Below are 15,826 nucleotides of genomic sequence, written 5' to 3' on the forward strand. Positions count from 1 at the left end.
CAGCACCTGCTCAAAGATTACCAGTGTAAAAGTATGTTTTGATTATTTTCTCCTTCTGTTGCCTTCTTTCTTCATTACCAACTTAGGACTGGAAAACAAGGGTTTAAAAGATGTTTATATCAGAGATTATAGTATGTTGAAATATGTCTCCTTCAGAACTGCCCAGCAACACCAGCACTTCAGCTACTCCTTGACCCCAGCTGGAAAAAGCAGATACCTTACATCACGTTAGTTTTAAATGCTTTTGCTTTGAGATCCACTGATAAACCCCTAGGGTTCTCATGACTTATCTGGTGTGTGAGTCATTTTGGCTCTGCTCTTATGATACTCTGTTTAACCACAGATATTGTTTTAGAGAAAGTAGGAAAAAAAAAAGCAACATTTTTTTTGCTAGTACTTTAATACCAGTAAGGCAGCAGGCATTTGACTTCTCCCACTCTCCACCCTTACTTGTGATCTGAGCCATTTTAATACCTGCTTTTATCTTTATTGCAGTTTTCTAGTAAATGAAATGCTTTAACGAAGGTCATAGTAAACAGCAGTATTTCACAGTGTGATTTGTTCACCTTGTTGTCCTGTGGCGGTCCCTGAGGAAAGACTTGGGGGCAGCTCTGACAGCAGCTTCTTAGCACTGTGGGAAGCCCAGGAAGGCTTTGCTTCAGGCAGCCCTTTTGGTTTTTTAAAGTAACACCTGAGAGATGCAGTGCCAGGGTGGTGGTATGCACAGGAGGTAGACGTGCACTCAAGGAGAAAGCCAGGAATGAACCAGGTGAGACAGGAACCTGTGCCCATCTGCCAGACTGTCAGGCTGCAGGGATTGGAGAAGGACACTGCCAGACAAATTCATAATGACCAAATTCAGTTTGGAAATAGTGGTGTCTGAGTTTGGATGCCCTGTATGTTTGGATGCACAGGATGCACTGTACTGTGTCTGGGGCTTCAAATACGATGAGTGATGTTCTGCTGCCCTCCAACAGCTCAATTACTCCTTTACGTGTCTAAGATGGCTCTCCTTCTTCAGGCAAGTTGTCAGCCTTCCACACAGCATGATTCAGTCAGATCCCATCCAAAGCAGATGAGGGAGATGGAATGGATGTGATCAGTGGCTATGACAACAGGCAGTACAGAGGCAGCTGTGTGCTGTCATGTTTAGTGGCCTCCTACTTTCTCTTCCCTATTCCCCTGAGTTTTTGCACTTTAGATTACTTGATCCAGCTGCTGCCTGGGAGGCCACCACATCTGTGTAAGAATACTGCTTAGGTGATCAGTCCTTAAGACTTTGGCAAAAGGCTCAATTTGTTCTGCCTGGAGCTTTGGATAAGCTGTAAACATTGTTTGCTTCCTACCAATTAAAATCTTATTCTCCATGAAATCTTGGCTTTTAAAAAATAACCTCTGTTATCTTTAAGTATGTCAATGTAAATGGGAAATGCTGTGGTCCTTTGGTTAATTTTCATACCATAAATGTACTAAGGTGTTTAAGTTGAAGATTCTGATGCTCATTTTCAAGTTAAGAGTGAAGTTTTGGTATCTGGAATCATAATGACAACAGAATGGCTCAATTTCCTAAGGAAATAAGGGAAGACCTGAGATGCACATTTTCATTTATCCACTGCGGTTATAGCTTGAACAAGATGTAGTTGAATGTCAGGCATTTTAGAATGAAACCAAGATGATAACTCAATTAGAAGATCAGTTACTCATGATAATGGTGGTATTATGGTGTTCTCCATGACTCAGTCAAGCAAGACCTGATTCTTCCATTAGCTTGTAGAATAGTCCCTTCTGAGCTGTTAATTGCTTCGGAGTATCAAATTCAGCTATCTGACCATTTTCCAAGACTAAAATCCTGTGAACAATAAAACGGAAGTATAAGTCTGGGAGGATACCAGCAACTGCAAGAAACTTAGCTATTTGTAGTTTCTGAAATAAACTCTAGTACTGGGTGAAAAAAAAGGGTATGATAGGGCTTGAAATGCATCATATAGGCATAAACAATCTTCAGTTAACCTACTGTTGCCTAATTGATGTAAGATAGCTCCTAAGATCTATAGCAAAGCTTTGAAAGCAAGGAAAGGACAGAAATGGAATTGTTCTCTAGGGTTTTGTCTAGTTCACACAGGCTGCCTGAGTTTTCCTTCCTCCTTAGGAAAGTAGGTGAAAGTATTACCGGTCACAGTCCATGATGGTGTTTATCCGGTGAGCTATTGTTAACACTGTGCTCTCTTTGAATTGAGTTCTCAGGGCAGACTGAATCTGAAGGTCAGTTTCTATATCTATTGCTGCTGTGGCCTCATCTAGAATGAGGACTTTAGCCTTCTGAAGAAGTGCTCTGGCCAGGCAAACCAGCTGCTTCTGACCAGTGCTGCAAGTAAGAAGAGAGATGGTAAATTAAAAGCAGCAGTCATTTTTCCCTGGGGTCAGAGGACATGATTAATTTGAAATCAGTAATGAAAGGGTGATTGAGGCTGGTGGCTGGTAGCATTGCTGATAACAGTATGAAACAAGAAGCTAAGAAAACAAAAGTTGTGTATTACTATAGCGATCAGAACTATACTTGAAGTATTTCAGCACATGAAGCGCTGCACAAACACAAGTTGCAGTGATTCAGTCTCAGAGGTTCTCCACTCTCAATTATTTAATGCTATGAGATATGCCAATCATGCAGTAATTTGCTGTATGGGTATTGCCATCCCACCCCCACTTATTTATTTACTTATTATAAATTAGACTTCTTGTCCCTCTAGTTGTATGTCCTCCTAGCCCAGAGGCTGGTGCAGCCCTGCCACTGTCTTTCTGAAGATAAGGTACCTTAGGTTTTCCCCTTGGTCAGTGCACTTATATTCCAACTGCTCTGGCAAATCTGCAACAAAGTTCTTGAGCTGAGTCAGTTCCAAAGCTGTCCAGATGTCTGCATCAGTGTATTGGTTTAATGGGTCAAGATTCATTCTTAGAGTGCCAGAAAACAAGACTGGATCCTGAACACAGAGACAGACAACTCCTGAAATGAATTACATCAAAGGGGACTTTGGTTTACTCTGCTGAGTACGAATCTGTGCCTGATGTTATATGGAATGGGGACTAGAATGGTCTAGAGGTTATTTCCAACAGAAATTTCAGAATGTGCCTCTTCTCACAGACTCTTTCTAAACCCCTTCTACATGTTAAGATTTATAGCTCTGCTGAAAAATTCTGGAAATTAATTTAATACCTGGGGAATGACAGTTATCTTCATTCTAAGGTCGTGGAGACCTAGTTGAGCAATGTCTTGTCCATCAATTAGAATCACTCCTTCTGCAGCTTCCACTAATCGCAGCAGTCCTGCAGCAAGAGTAGACTTTCCAGCTCCTGTTCTTCCAGTTATGCCAATCTGTGAAGTGCAGTGTAAATCTTTAATGTTTATCATTTTTCACGGTTGGAAAGACCTGTCTGTAGTTAATTGTTCTTGGCAGGTGTATGGCCTTTGAAATGGATGGTCTTGCACAGATCAGTTTTGTAAGGCTGTTCAAGGCATTCTTAAATCATTTCAAATTTGTGATTGTTTTGTATGAAAGCCAATCTTGAAAGCCTCTAATGGAAACTCAGCTAGGAGGCTTACCATCTAGAACAGGGCCTTGATGTGGAAATTTCTTTGAAAGTAACTGCTAATCTTGTGGGAAATGAAATTTCACTCAAAAATGTATAGTGCGTGGAGCAATCCTGGAAACACTACTTTTTATAAGAAGGGGTGTACAGTGTGATTGATGAGAAAGGCTCATACCTTACCAGTTCTCATGCTTGCAAGTTATTGATGTAGAGCAGGGACTGCATCTGTTCAGATCTCATCACTACAAAGCACTGTTCACACTTCAGCTCTTCTGAAAGCTCTTACCTTCTCTTTACCATTGATGGTTAGATTGATGTGCTTCAGAGCTAACTCCAAATTTGGCCTGTATCGTAAACTATAGTTTCTAAATTCAATTCTTCCTTCGGTAAGCCAAACTTGACCTTGAAGTTTGTCATTTAGCGTCCAGGGTGCCTAGGCAGATGGAAAACATGAGCAGTGTATAAAGCTGATTAAAATAACCAAGTGAATTAGCCTTATTGAAACGGGAATCTTATGAAGATGTGTATGCTGTATTCTTCCTGATCAGTTTGCTGTTTCCAGAAGAGGAAAAGGTCTCTAACTTTCATATTGCAAATGTGGCTTTTTACTTTTGCAGAGACCCCAGTCACCTTAACTGAAAATGGGGTTAAACATTTATTTGCATATCAGAGTTCTGATATTTAAGTGTTTCACTGAAAAGTGTATTGTGTATTGTCTCTATACACAAGGCTATGAAAGAAGTCTCATTTTGTATGATGCCAGGTCAGCATATGGAGAAATAATGATTACAGAACAAAAATTATTGCACTGGAGATTCTTAGTGGCTAAAAGGCTATCTAGTAGCCATCAGTTATCACAATTGCATCTGAACTTGCACAGTAAATACATATTCCAGATATGGGCAGAAAACATGGCTCATTCCATGACTGTTAACAAGTGAAGCTATTTTAATGACAAATCTAATGCTTAAGTGTTGTAAGGAAATACAGTGATCTGAGGCTATAAAATGAGCCACATTGGTTGGATTAAAAAGGCCACAGTGTTTTAAAGGAAACACAACACCTTTCAGAAGGGCAAAAACAGGTGACAGTAAAATTACTAATTTGATGGGCAGCGATGTTGACCTGACTAGCACAAGACAACAAGGGGCTGACTACCTCTTTAGGAGTCCTGGAGTATTCACTCACTCTCTCCACAGAAACAATGTTGTTTTCAATTTCTGTCCAAGAGCGCACCATCCAGTTCAGCACACCAGTTATCTAGCAGAAAGGAGCAGAAACACTAAGGCAGATAAAAGAACCTTCATGTGTGCTCACAGGTACCTGTTGTGTTGTTTTACTATATCTTTACAAAAACATCCTTATCAGCCAATTACTTGAGAAATTACCCCTTCAAAGGCTAAAAAAAAAAAACTTTGACAAGTCTCTGTGGTTATAAGGCTTTGTTAAAGAGCCTCACCAGCTCCCTCTGAAATGCTACTGTTTGGGTGCTAAAAGGTAGTGGGACTGTTCCATAGGCCATTCTGTAGCTAGTCTACAAGCAAATAAGACACACTGAAGAATGTACTTCAGGTGCTTGGAGCATACTGTGACTTAAGTGTGAGGTCAGATGCAGGAGGAAAAAGACAGCTGCTGCATTTGTTTTATGGTCCCTTGTATCAAAAGGGCTGTGTGCTCTGGTTGCTCTGAGTCAGCAATGACAGCAGCGTTTGAGAGGAGAAGGCATTTAGAAAACTACAGAAAGAACTAATGACTTTTTAGAGAACAAAATGGTAGCAGAAATTAAAATTTGGTTTTGGTGCAATGTAAGCATGGTATTACTATTACCTGGAGAGCATATGAAATGGAGAAGCCTGCAGTTCCTGGACTAAGATGTGTTCTGCCAATTGTTGCAAATAGTGCTGCAAACAATACAATGCCATTGCCTAGGAACTCCAGGTTTGTTGCAAGCCACCTGCAAGAGAAGATTACAGAGCTGTTGTTGGGTGCCCTGCTACTTTTTACCCCACAGTATCTTGTTGGTACCCCCAGCAGCTCCTCAGTTACTTTGCAGAGTGTACAACAAAGATCTTGCCATGGCCTGATTGCTGTTATCATCTGTCTTGTAGCTTCGTGAGTGACTCCAGACTCCAAACTGTTTGGTCTGTGGTCTCTGTTAGGATTTTATCCAAGGGCAGCTGGATGAGCAGCTAGCACAGTTTATTTGATTAATTGATCTAACATTTCTCACTCTGCTACTCCTCACCTGCTCATGACAGGTGGTTGATGGATTCTGCATATACTGCATATCCTATGCACTGTCATGTATGTACCCAGATAGGTCTGTTATTACTATAGCTTCTTGAATTTAGGATGCTGGATGGTACCTCTAGCCACGTGTAAGCACATGTGCCCAGTCATACAATAGAGAGGGAGCATACTGGTTGTGTGAGGATCACGTTGCCAGAGAGGGATATAGTATGAGTGGTAAATGTAAGAGACTATCCTGCCCTCAGATCACTGCATCAGTGTCTCATCTTTTGTGTACCTCCACCCCTGCCCCAAGAGCAGCTCTCTCCACTCACAAGGGCCGTGGCAGTAAACTGTAATTTCCTCTACTCTGCAGATTTGTACCTGTCAGCAACTGCTCCAGGGAAGCATATTCTCAGATTCTCATCCACTAGGCAGTTACTTTTCAAAATAAACCTCTCCTGGTCCTTGTAAGCACGGATCACACTACTCCCCTGGAAGGTTTCTGAGATGTGGGAGTAGATTGGTGATCTGCTGGCAGCCTCCATGCGTCTCAGCTGGCAGGAGGTGATGACATAGAAATGCTGGTACAAAGGGAAATGGAAAGAGAAGTGACTAGATGGTTAATGTCTCTGTTGAGATGCTCTATAGAAAATTTGGAAAGGGTTCAGCAAGTGCAACAGTATGTACTATCCTACTGTTATAAAATGTAATGGGCAGGCAGGAGATGCCCTTAAAAGGTGAGGTAGTGTTTCTGCCTGTGTTATGTCCTGTTGTCATTAAGAATAACCCCACAGTTGGGTAACGCAGGAAAGCCAAGGCGCTTTAACTCACAGAGCCTCTAAACTTATTCTTGCTTTCTACTGTAGACCAGCCCTTTGCCTGACTGAGAATGGACGCATACTTGCACTTTTACATCTCTTCCTTCTATTTAGTCTTAACTGGCAGAGCATTTGAGCTCAGTGTGGGGGCTGCTTGGTGTACATGGCTGTATTTAAAAAAAAAAAATTAAAAAATGTAGCACAGGAATGCTGAAGAAAAGGAAAAATGCCTTTGGTCTTAATATGATTTCATGTATGCTAATGGAGATGAGGAATGGAGCCCCAGGGCAGGTTTGATTTGGACAGTAGAAACTTAGAAGTCTCTTCATTCCAGAGACCTTGTGCTTTGGAAGGTTGAGGTGATGTGGGAAGAGTTGATGTTATTCTTGTTCAGATGCAATCGCAGATTATGAAACTAGTTTCTGCATGTCTCTGCCCCTGAGAAGTGGGAGGAGGCTTTCCACAGAGATATGGCCATGCTATTTTCTTGTATTTGTATACTATGAGCTCCTACCTGGAATACAGCGTAAAAAGCAGTCAAGGGCACTATGGCCATTGCTGCCTTTGGTGTAACTACTACAATCACAAGGTAGATCTCAAGCAAGTTGAACAAGAATCCCAGTAAGGACTTCAGCTTGTCAGGGATGATAGAGTCAATGGCATCCATCTCTTTGGAGAAGCGGTTCAGCAAGTTTCCAATGGGTGTCTCCTCAAAGAAGACTGTCGGGGATCTAGCAACATTCCACAGCAACTGCAGGAACAGCTTGTGTGAAGCTAACACGCCGCCTAGAAAGACTGCTGCTGTGGACACAAATCTGACAACAGCTGTAATTTAAAAAATAATAATTATTACTGGGTCTGAACAAAGTTACCCTAGAGGTCCCTTTTGTGAGATCGTGACTTTCATTTAGTGTGAATGCAATATTAGTGAAAGGAACTGGCTCTCTCTCTTCAGTAATAATTAAGCTGAACCTCAGGATCTGATGTTGGCTACAAGCGTGTTTGATGGAAAAATGTAGTTCTTCATTGCTGATTTTTGTCTTTTTATTTTTTTGCTTAGGATCCAGGTCATACATTTCCAGCAAGAAGTGAAGACACTTTATCATGGTTTTCTAAAAGACACAGAACACTTATAGCATACTATAAGGTGGGATTTCAGGCAGTAAAACTGGAAATATTGTTTAGATTGCTTAAAAATCCTCTTTGTGTATCAGAGCCCATAGTTTTAGGTCCCATGCCAAAATTTTCGGGCTAGTGCCAAGAACCCAGGAGACGTAAAGCCTGTGGGTATGCGTTTGTATTGTGAGAAAAATATCCTCAATTTGGGAAATGGAAATGGAAACAATTGGGTGAGAAGTTAAACGAACCTTGAATGACTCCTAGTGCACCAAAGACTCCAACTCTTAGCTCTGTGTATTGTTGTGTACCATTTTGTACAGGGTCTTCTGTCCACACGCTGAGCCAGTAGCCACGAAAAAATGATACACCTTGCTGACATGTGAACAACAAAATGATGTAGGCACACAGTGGTAAGCCTGTCGCCCTCAGGTAGGCTGCATAAACTGGAGCATTAACCTAGAGTGAAGCAGTAAGGAAAAAAAAAAGTTGGAAGGCTTAAGCTTGTTAGTGAGGAAAAACAGCTCTGAGGCGAGGAATGATTTATTAGGGCATATCTACTCAGTTGTATGTTTTGAACCGTAACAAAAATTATTTTCCAGGTAGATGAATAATTAAGTTGTACTTAAATCTATGGTGTTAACCTGGAATTGTAGGCAACTGATGAATATTGTTGTGTTACTCTGGTGTACTGCTGGAATTAAGATGAGACTTTCCTTATGCTGGGCAGAGATTTATGTTTGTTGTGGGCGTGAATGAGAGCTGGTATGTATCCTACTGACTGCCCACAGGACTAACTGCTGAGTGGCAGAGGTGAGGAGATTCCAATCTGCCTAATACTGTGCTTCTTCAAGTTCGCTGCAGCCCCCTTTTCAGATGTCTGACATCTTCCTCATCTCTAACAGTAGTAGTGTGTAGTTTCAGTTATTCTTTTCCTCTCCACACTTTACAGTATGTCCTGAGTACACATCCTATCCATGACTGACTCCTCCTAACTGGAATCCCACATCTGCTTCTTTGCTCATATAGTACCCTCCTTGGCATGGCCTTTTGAAACGTTCCTCATGGGCAAGATGAAAACACCCCTTCTCACCAGGCTCAAGAGTGCAGGCAGACACAAGGTCACAAGTCACTTGTAATCTGTGCTCTTCTGTCCTTTACACCAGTTCACCCTGGCTGCCTCTGTTACATTCTCCCTTCAGGTCAATTTTCAAATGAGGATCTCAAATCCTAAGGTATCATAAATTACTTTTTCTTCTCTCATTCCCATACTGTGTTTTGTGCAACGTATGTGTTACTACTTTTATTTTTTAAAAGGTGCTTAGATTGGATAAGTGGGGAGATAACAGTTTGCACAAAAGGTGCTATGTAAAAGAGTGGTGAAATGACTTTGTCTCAATTATAGGGTGGATTTGTACAGCTCAGCTGACTTCCCTGGAGCTGCACTTTGGTAGAGAGCTGACCCACCTACCATGAGTGGGTCCATGATAAACCTGCAATACCTCTCTTCACCCGCAGAGGAAAAGTGCTGTGCTTACCCTGCCCTGCTGAGTATTCTCTCCCCTGGTTAATCTTCCTTCAGTGACTTCAGCAGTAGTACAGTCTTGACTTACAGGAATGGTCTCCCTTCCCATAGCAGGAGATTTGACTGAATTGTCACTTTATAAAGAAAATAAAAATCCTTTCAATTTTTAGCTAAGGCAGTGAGCCTTTTAGAAGGTATTTATATCCAGGAAATCCTACCACCATGTATGTTTATTTGTAGAGAGTAAAACTGAACTGCTCTTCCTTCTTCCCTAGAGTGCATTTTTAACATTTCTTACAGTGGCAGTGCACTCTTCCCAGAGTCAAATGGGATGTGAAAGTTGGAGAAGCTTATTCACCCTTATTCATCTCCTCTATAGTCATGCTTTTTTTTAAAGGCTGTTCTTTTTGGGGTCCTCCAGAGTGACCCCAGGAATTGTCCATATATATCACAAGCACTGAGTCAAATGTAGCTATTAACAAGCAGAAGTTTGAGTGTTCACTGGCTGTAGCTGGCGTGAAACAAGTCAGACCTTACAGCCCTACTGGGAAGTGAAGAGCAAGCAGATGTATCTCCATGCCTAGTACTGAGCTTCAGGACAGATTTTGGCTTCAAGTGAAATATGAGAAAAAATGTTAGTAAACATCCATATTCAAAAGCTGTTCCTTACTTGTTCTTTAGTTTTGCTTGTTTGCTGTTATAAGTGAAGACCAATCCCAAACCATTTTCATACTTATTAAGAAACTCTTGTATGGGCTTCCAGAGCAAGTTCTTTGGTATCTGAGACAGCTTTAAGCTTACCTAAAGAGGTTGTCTTCTGGCGGATTGTTTCTAGAGGTGATGGTGTCTCTGATGTCCCCTGTAGCTGCAAAAATAAATGCACTATTTCCTCTAAGTGCTTTTTAATACTACTTTATCCTGTTACAGCCTTTGAGAAACTGGTAAAAAGAGAGAAAAGGTTACAAATAATTGTTCATAAGGATAGAAATATCAAAGTGAGGCTTGAAAAACTGCACGTATAGTGGGTAATTATGTTAAGTGCATGATTGTTGTTTGCTAAGAAGACAATTCAAAAACCAGCTTTGAGGTGTTGACTCAGCTAATTTGACTGGCATTTTTCCCACAGAATTCCTGCTCAGAATATCCTTCACAGAACAAAACTTAAGATTGGCTTTTCCAGTTTTGTTCTCTTTTCCCTCTTTCTAGCTTAATAGCACCAGACTCCCAGTTCATTAAGTATAACATCAAGGAAACAAGAATGGTATGTCTGGGAAAAACAATTCCAATTAACTTGCATTACCTGGAAAACCAGAGCATGCCTTCTCTTCTGCAGTATTGTGTGACTGAAGAAACTCTGCAAAAGCCCCACTCCTCTGTGAAAGTTCTTGGTAGGAACCAATTTCTGCGATTGTTCCATCCACCAGCACAACAATGGTGTCCACTTGGTGCAAAACGCTGATCATGTGAGTCACAAGAACACGAGTCTGAATAAAGAGGGACCAGTTACAATTGTTCTGGTGTTCCCCTGTTTACATGAATTGTTCAAATTAACTGTCTTCTAAGAGGACATCCTCAGAGCTGTAACATTTGCTAACATGGGAATAGTTTTGATATTTGTTCCTGTCACTTCTGAGTGTCTCTTTGTCAAAGTTTATCTTTGCAGCATGGCTTTGTAAGTGGAAAACTAAGGAGAAAAGCATGGAGAAAAAAAGAAAAAAAACCTGTGTGGAAAATCATGAGTGGAGAGGTGAACCAACTTGTTCTGTGTCATGCATGGCATAAAAAAGCAAAGATGGGAACTGATGCCTGACTTTCCAGATTAGCACCACGTAGGGGGACCTTTTGCAGGGCTCAGTGATGAGTCCCATGTTGTTGATTCTACTCAGACTGAAGCTCCTAAGGAGGATGATGATAACTAGGGAGTCTATCATGTTCATTGTCATTGATGTCAGTATTCCAGAAAGAAATTTGTGTCTGAAAACTTCTTCAGACTGAAAAAAAGAGGTGCCCTGTCATCCCTTCTTATGTATCCACATTTATCATCTGTATGGTGTGACAGCAGAGAAATACTAAGGTATACCAATGCAATGAAATGCAAAGAAGAGAGGAGGTCTAAGGTGTATCTTAAGACTGAAATTTAAGTGATGAACAGTTGGATGATGAGAACTATAAAGGTGCTGCCATCAAGAATGATGAGATGAGATACTATGATAAAGTGAAGAGAGTAGACACTTTTTCCAAACTATACTAGAAGCAAATCCCAAAGCAGGAAAAATCTAATGTTGACAGAAGACCTTAGAACAACAGCTTTGTTGTAGGAGTAAGGTTGGAATTAGGCATGTGGTTTGAGTGAAGATAAAGGTGGTCTTTCAGAAGAACCTAACCTTTCAGTCTTCCTTCTCCTAGCTGAAATTCACTGCAAGACTTCTCTGCAATCTATGCAGCATGTTGGTTACCCATGCCACTAACTAGTTTTGCCACTAGCATAAATAAGTAAAAAAAAAAACAAAACAGTGTTTGATAAAGGAAGTCACATGACTGGAAACATTTGTGAGGTCTTTATGACTGGATACTTTTTGATGTCTTTTACAGTTCAGAATTTATAACAAACCTTATCCTTCAGTAAACCATTGGGTCCAAGAACATGTTCAAAAATGTGCTGTCCAACGTGGGCATCAACGGCAGAGAGGGGATCATCTAGTAGATAAATGGAAGACCTTTGGTACACAGCACGAGCGAGGCTTACTCTTTGTTTCTGTCCTCCAGATATATTTATTCCCTGTAAAAATGCATTGATAATGCTTATTACTATGCTATGGCATAATTATCAACTTGTGACTCCTTTTACACTGAGGTTTTATGAGTTGCTTATTATTAAACGACGGTCTCTTTCTCTCCTCTCCCTCCCTCCCACCACACTGGGCTCCTGAGATGCTGAAGCAGAGGCCTCTTCTCTTGAGAAACTCCAGTCTCCTGCAAAAGACCTGGATTTGTTTACTGTGTCTGACGCATCTCTCATATCTCTAGTTAGCCTGACTGTTAAGAGGTGGGCTTGAGACCCCTTTAAATTATAGCCCAGCTTTTCAGAAATTCCTGAGTACTTGCCCTTGCAAGTTAATTTCTTTCTTGGTGTTTTAAGCAGGACATCCAAAGTTGAAGTTAATAATGTTTTGGTAACTTTTCCATAAAGTTACCTTCTCGCCTATTTCACTCTTCTGCCCTGCAGGGAAGCTCTCCAAGTCAGGTTGCAATGCACAAGCATCAACTACTCTATTAAACCATGTTTCATCCATCTCCTTCCCAAAGAGAATATTATCTTCCACTGAAGCATTCTGTATCCAGGCTTGCTGGGGGACATAAGCAGCTGTGCCCTACAAAAACAGAAATAGAAGAATGTTATCAATCTCTTTTTCATAAGTACAACTTGATACTGTGTGAATCTGTCTTTGAAGAAACAACTTCCCAATTACCTTTATGGAAATATGCAATGACCATCACCACTGAGAGGCCTCAGAGTGCTTTGCAAAATAAAAGTGTCCTCACCCTGCTCTTTTACAGAGGAAGAAACAGATGCAAGTGACGTGACTTACCACAATGCCACTATGCCTCACTGTCAGCTTGGGAAATGGAACTGGATCTCCAAAGTCCTGTTCCAGTTCCCAGTCCTAAGAGCCAGGCTCATTAGAGAACTCTTAAGCACTTCTCAGTGATTAAATGTAGGCTGCTATGCTATAGCCTTTGTTAACATTCAGGAGTGAGTTTTCATCAAGTACGTGATGCCTTAGCTTATGCCTCACTGTTCTTGAATATAGCCTAATTAAAAGCAAATGCTCAAGGAAAAATTTACCTTCATAGTCACACAGCCATCCATCTTTTCCAGGTCACCAAGTAATGCTGACAGCAAGGAGGACTTTCCAGCACCCACTTGGCCAACTACAGCAAGCAAGGAGCCTTGTGGTACAGTAAGATCTATCCTATAGAGAGATAAGACACCCCCCGCCCCCCTCCTGATTACTCTGACCACTTTTTAAATACACTTCCTAAAAGAAAACAAGCAAAATTATTGCTGTCACGATGCAGCAGTAAAAAAAATACATGCTTCTAATTTTATATAACTTCACAAGGTTACTCTTTTTGTTATGCTAATACTTTTCAGTAGCACAGGATTCATCCCTTCAGAGGTATGTTCAGCCAGAAAGTCTTTGCCTGTATCTGTGTTTGAATTTCAAACCAAGATCGAAGACACAGACTCCCACTCTGGATACAGACTAACCCAAAGTACTGGATAGTATTTCTTCTCTAAAACTGCAGTGCCTTTTGAAATAAGCATGTAGCAACTCTACACCACCAATTCCACTTCTTTTACTTAAATTAATCTAATTCCACATTTCAACGAATAATTGTGTAAGTATATTGTGTCTATGTATTAAGGCAATATCTAGATATGGAGAACTTCCTGTTTCTGTGCTCTCATTAAGATAGGAATAGAAGAAAGAATCCATTTTATCTGACTTAATAATTGTCAGGATTGAATGTGAAATATGAAGCAGACTCAGAAACCTCTACGTATTCTACACTGCTTTCACTTTGGGCCCTGAAGAATTCATTCATTCAGCTCCTACTCTGACCTACAGAGCTGAGCAGACTAAGCTTAAAACTGTACCTTCTAAGACAAGGAGAAGTGTCTTTGCTCCAGCAGAAAGTTCCATTTCTTATGATGATACTTGCCTGCACTAAAATAGGAGAAACAGAACATTCGTGAATTCAAAGGTAACTACAGAAAACATCCCTATGTTTCAGTACGTACTTAGAAGGAAGGGGCTCATTCAGTCAAAGGAAGGGGCTGATTACCAGACTAGATTTCATTGTTAGAAATTACTATGCCTCAGAAACAAAATGATGGTAAGGGGCAAATAATTTTCTCTCCTGGCTATGGCAGGTACCGTAATGGAAGCTGAACAATGGTAGCTATTCCTCTTGTAATACAGCAATACTAACACAAAAGCTCACCACAGTCAGAAGTGTGTCTGTTTGAGCTTTCAGGATTCAGTTCTTCCAGATTCAGAAAAGCTGCTAAGCGTTTTAAAGAAACTTTGGCCTGAAATGAAGAAGCACACAAACGCTACGATTTAGAATAGAAAGGGAACTACGACTAAAAGACTCAACCTGCAAATCCACTGAAGACTGTTGACGAGGTGCTGCGTTGCAGGTGCTGTAGGCTTAGATGGACAAATGCAGCTCTTCCCTAAGTTAATTGCCTTTACTTAGCTCATCAAAAAGTTTTTGTTCTTCCATGTGTTTTTTTCTTCTGTTCACATGTTTGATATTGGTGCTTTTTCCTCCAAATTCATCTTGCAGTTTTTTTAGCAATTGCTTCTGTATATGAAGTCATGACAGCCTTCTTGTGGTGCAAAAGAGAAGTGCAATTTCCCAATTTCTCACTGAAAAATGACTTGTTTTTATCTCTGGTTTGGCCTAGCAAGGTTTCCCTGATCTGCCATGGAGCTTTTTTCCCCCTCTGCTCTGATCTCTGCAATTAACAGTGGAACTAGAAGCCCATCTCTGGTCTACTGTTGCTTGTGTTATAAGACTAACGGGTAATTAATGCTTCCAGGAGAAGTGAAGCACAGATACTGCCCAATGGAAAAAGCATTAGAACCCTGCCTCACACAACTTGATGCTTATAAGGCCCTGAAAGATTTAAGAACTAGTCCTGGGGACTATTTTGTCAACATATGGAGCCTTTCTGAAAAACAGCACTTGAAAAATACCTTCAGCTGCAAGTCCTTGCACTTCACTGGTTCAAAATGGCAATTAAATAGCTGACCTGAGTCTCAAAGCCATTAAGACATTCCTACCTTTACCTTTTAATGGTGATATGTAAAAAAAAAACACTTGTAGCCAAAGAAAAAGAAACATAGCCTGCAATTAACCTGGACAGCAGCATTTATGGAGAATGGCAGGAATGAGTGCGCGGTGTTGAGAATGTTGATCAATGTTAAAGATACAAAGGCCTTCTGAGCATCCAGGACGTGTGTGTTATCCACCAGTGTGTAGACAGCAAACATGACAAATGCAATCTGGAAGGGAGCAAAGCAAAACCAAACCATTTACTTCAGACAAGGAAAAGAGAATGATTCATAGTTGGGAGATCCCTTTCTAAATACTCTGGAAATCATTTAGTTGAACCTAGGCTATCATCCATATACATTATACTGCTGTCCTGCTAATATCACAGGCATGGTCTGGCATGTTGGTGATAAAACCAAGTCTGATCATTTGATGTTTGTTCTGCTTTAAGGAAGTTTTGGCGCTGCAATTGCAGTAAGATGAGAACATGGCCATCTTCCATTAAAAGCATGTATGGCTGGCCAGCAACAGTATAAGCAAAAGTGTCTTGTGCTGGTACTGACTGCATTATGAGCTCTGTGTAGCTGGAGGTCTCCAGGTGGTTTTTACAAAGCAGGCTTCATCTGCTTGGAGCACATCACGAGACAAGGTGATATGTTCACAGAACTGTTCGGACAGTAAAAGTCTGTGTGGCTGATTG

General features: G+C 40.9%; 1 protein-coding gene across 5 annotated transcripts in view; it reads right to left on the reverse strand.

Annotated features, from left to right (window-relative positions):
- Nucleotides 1-97: 97 nt before the first annotated feature.
- ABCC6 (ATP binding cassette subfamily C member 6) overlaps nt 98-15,826 on the reverse strand; it is a 25,449-nt gene continuing 9,720 nt past the window's right edge. The window contains exons 13-31 of one of the 5 annotated variants that reach the window (XM_015294219.4): nt 15,210-15,356; nt 14,287-14,374; nt 13,940-14,009; nt 13,124-13,250; nt 12,471-12,647; nt 11,888-12,055; nt 10,577-10,760; nt 10,078-10,141; nt 9,290-9,410; nt 8,003-8,210; nt 7,150-7,460; nt 6,199-6,398; nt 5,413-5,539; nt 4,744-4,845; nt 3,872-4,018; nt 3,212-3,370; nt 2,812-2,978; nt 2,171-2,365; nt 98-1,849 (exon numbers count right to left, since the gene is read on the reverse strand). In XM_015294219.4, the coding sequence (XP_015149705.3) occupies nt 1,741-1,849; nt 2,171-2,365; nt 2,812-2,978; nt 3,212-3,370; nt 3,872-4,018; nt 4,744-4,845; nt 5,413-5,539; nt 6,199-6,398; nt 7,150-7,460; nt 8,003-8,210; nt 9,290-9,410; nt 10,078-10,141; nt 10,577-10,760; nt 11,888-12,055; nt 12,471-12,647; nt 13,124-13,250; nt 13,940-14,009; nt 14,287-14,374; nt 15,210-15,356 (2,871 nt within the window). In that variant the 3' untranslated portion in view covers nt 98-1,740. Of the gene's footprint in view, nt 1,850-2,170; nt 2,366-2,811; nt 3,002-3,211; nt 3,371-3,871; nt 4,019-4,743; nt 4,846-5,412; nt 5,540-6,198; nt 6,399-7,149; nt 7,461-8,002; nt 8,211-9,289; nt 9,411-10,077; nt 10,142-10,576; nt 10,761-11,887; nt 12,056-12,470; nt 12,648-13,123; nt 13,251-13,939; nt 14,010-14,274; nt 14,375-15,209; nt 15,357-15,826 lie in introns of those variants that run through there. The other 4 variants (XM_015294218.4, NM_001252080.5, XM_015294220.4 and 1 more) reach the window with 4 other exon arrangements.

This window comes from Gallus gallus, chromosome 14 (assembly GCF_016699485.2).
Source record: "Gallus gallus isolate bGalGal1 chromosome 14, bGalGal1.mat.broiler.GRCg7b, whole genome shotgun sequence".
Taxonomy (NCBI): domain Eukaryota; kingdom Metazoa; phylum Chordata; class Aves; order Galliformes; family Phasianidae; genus Gallus; species Gallus gallus.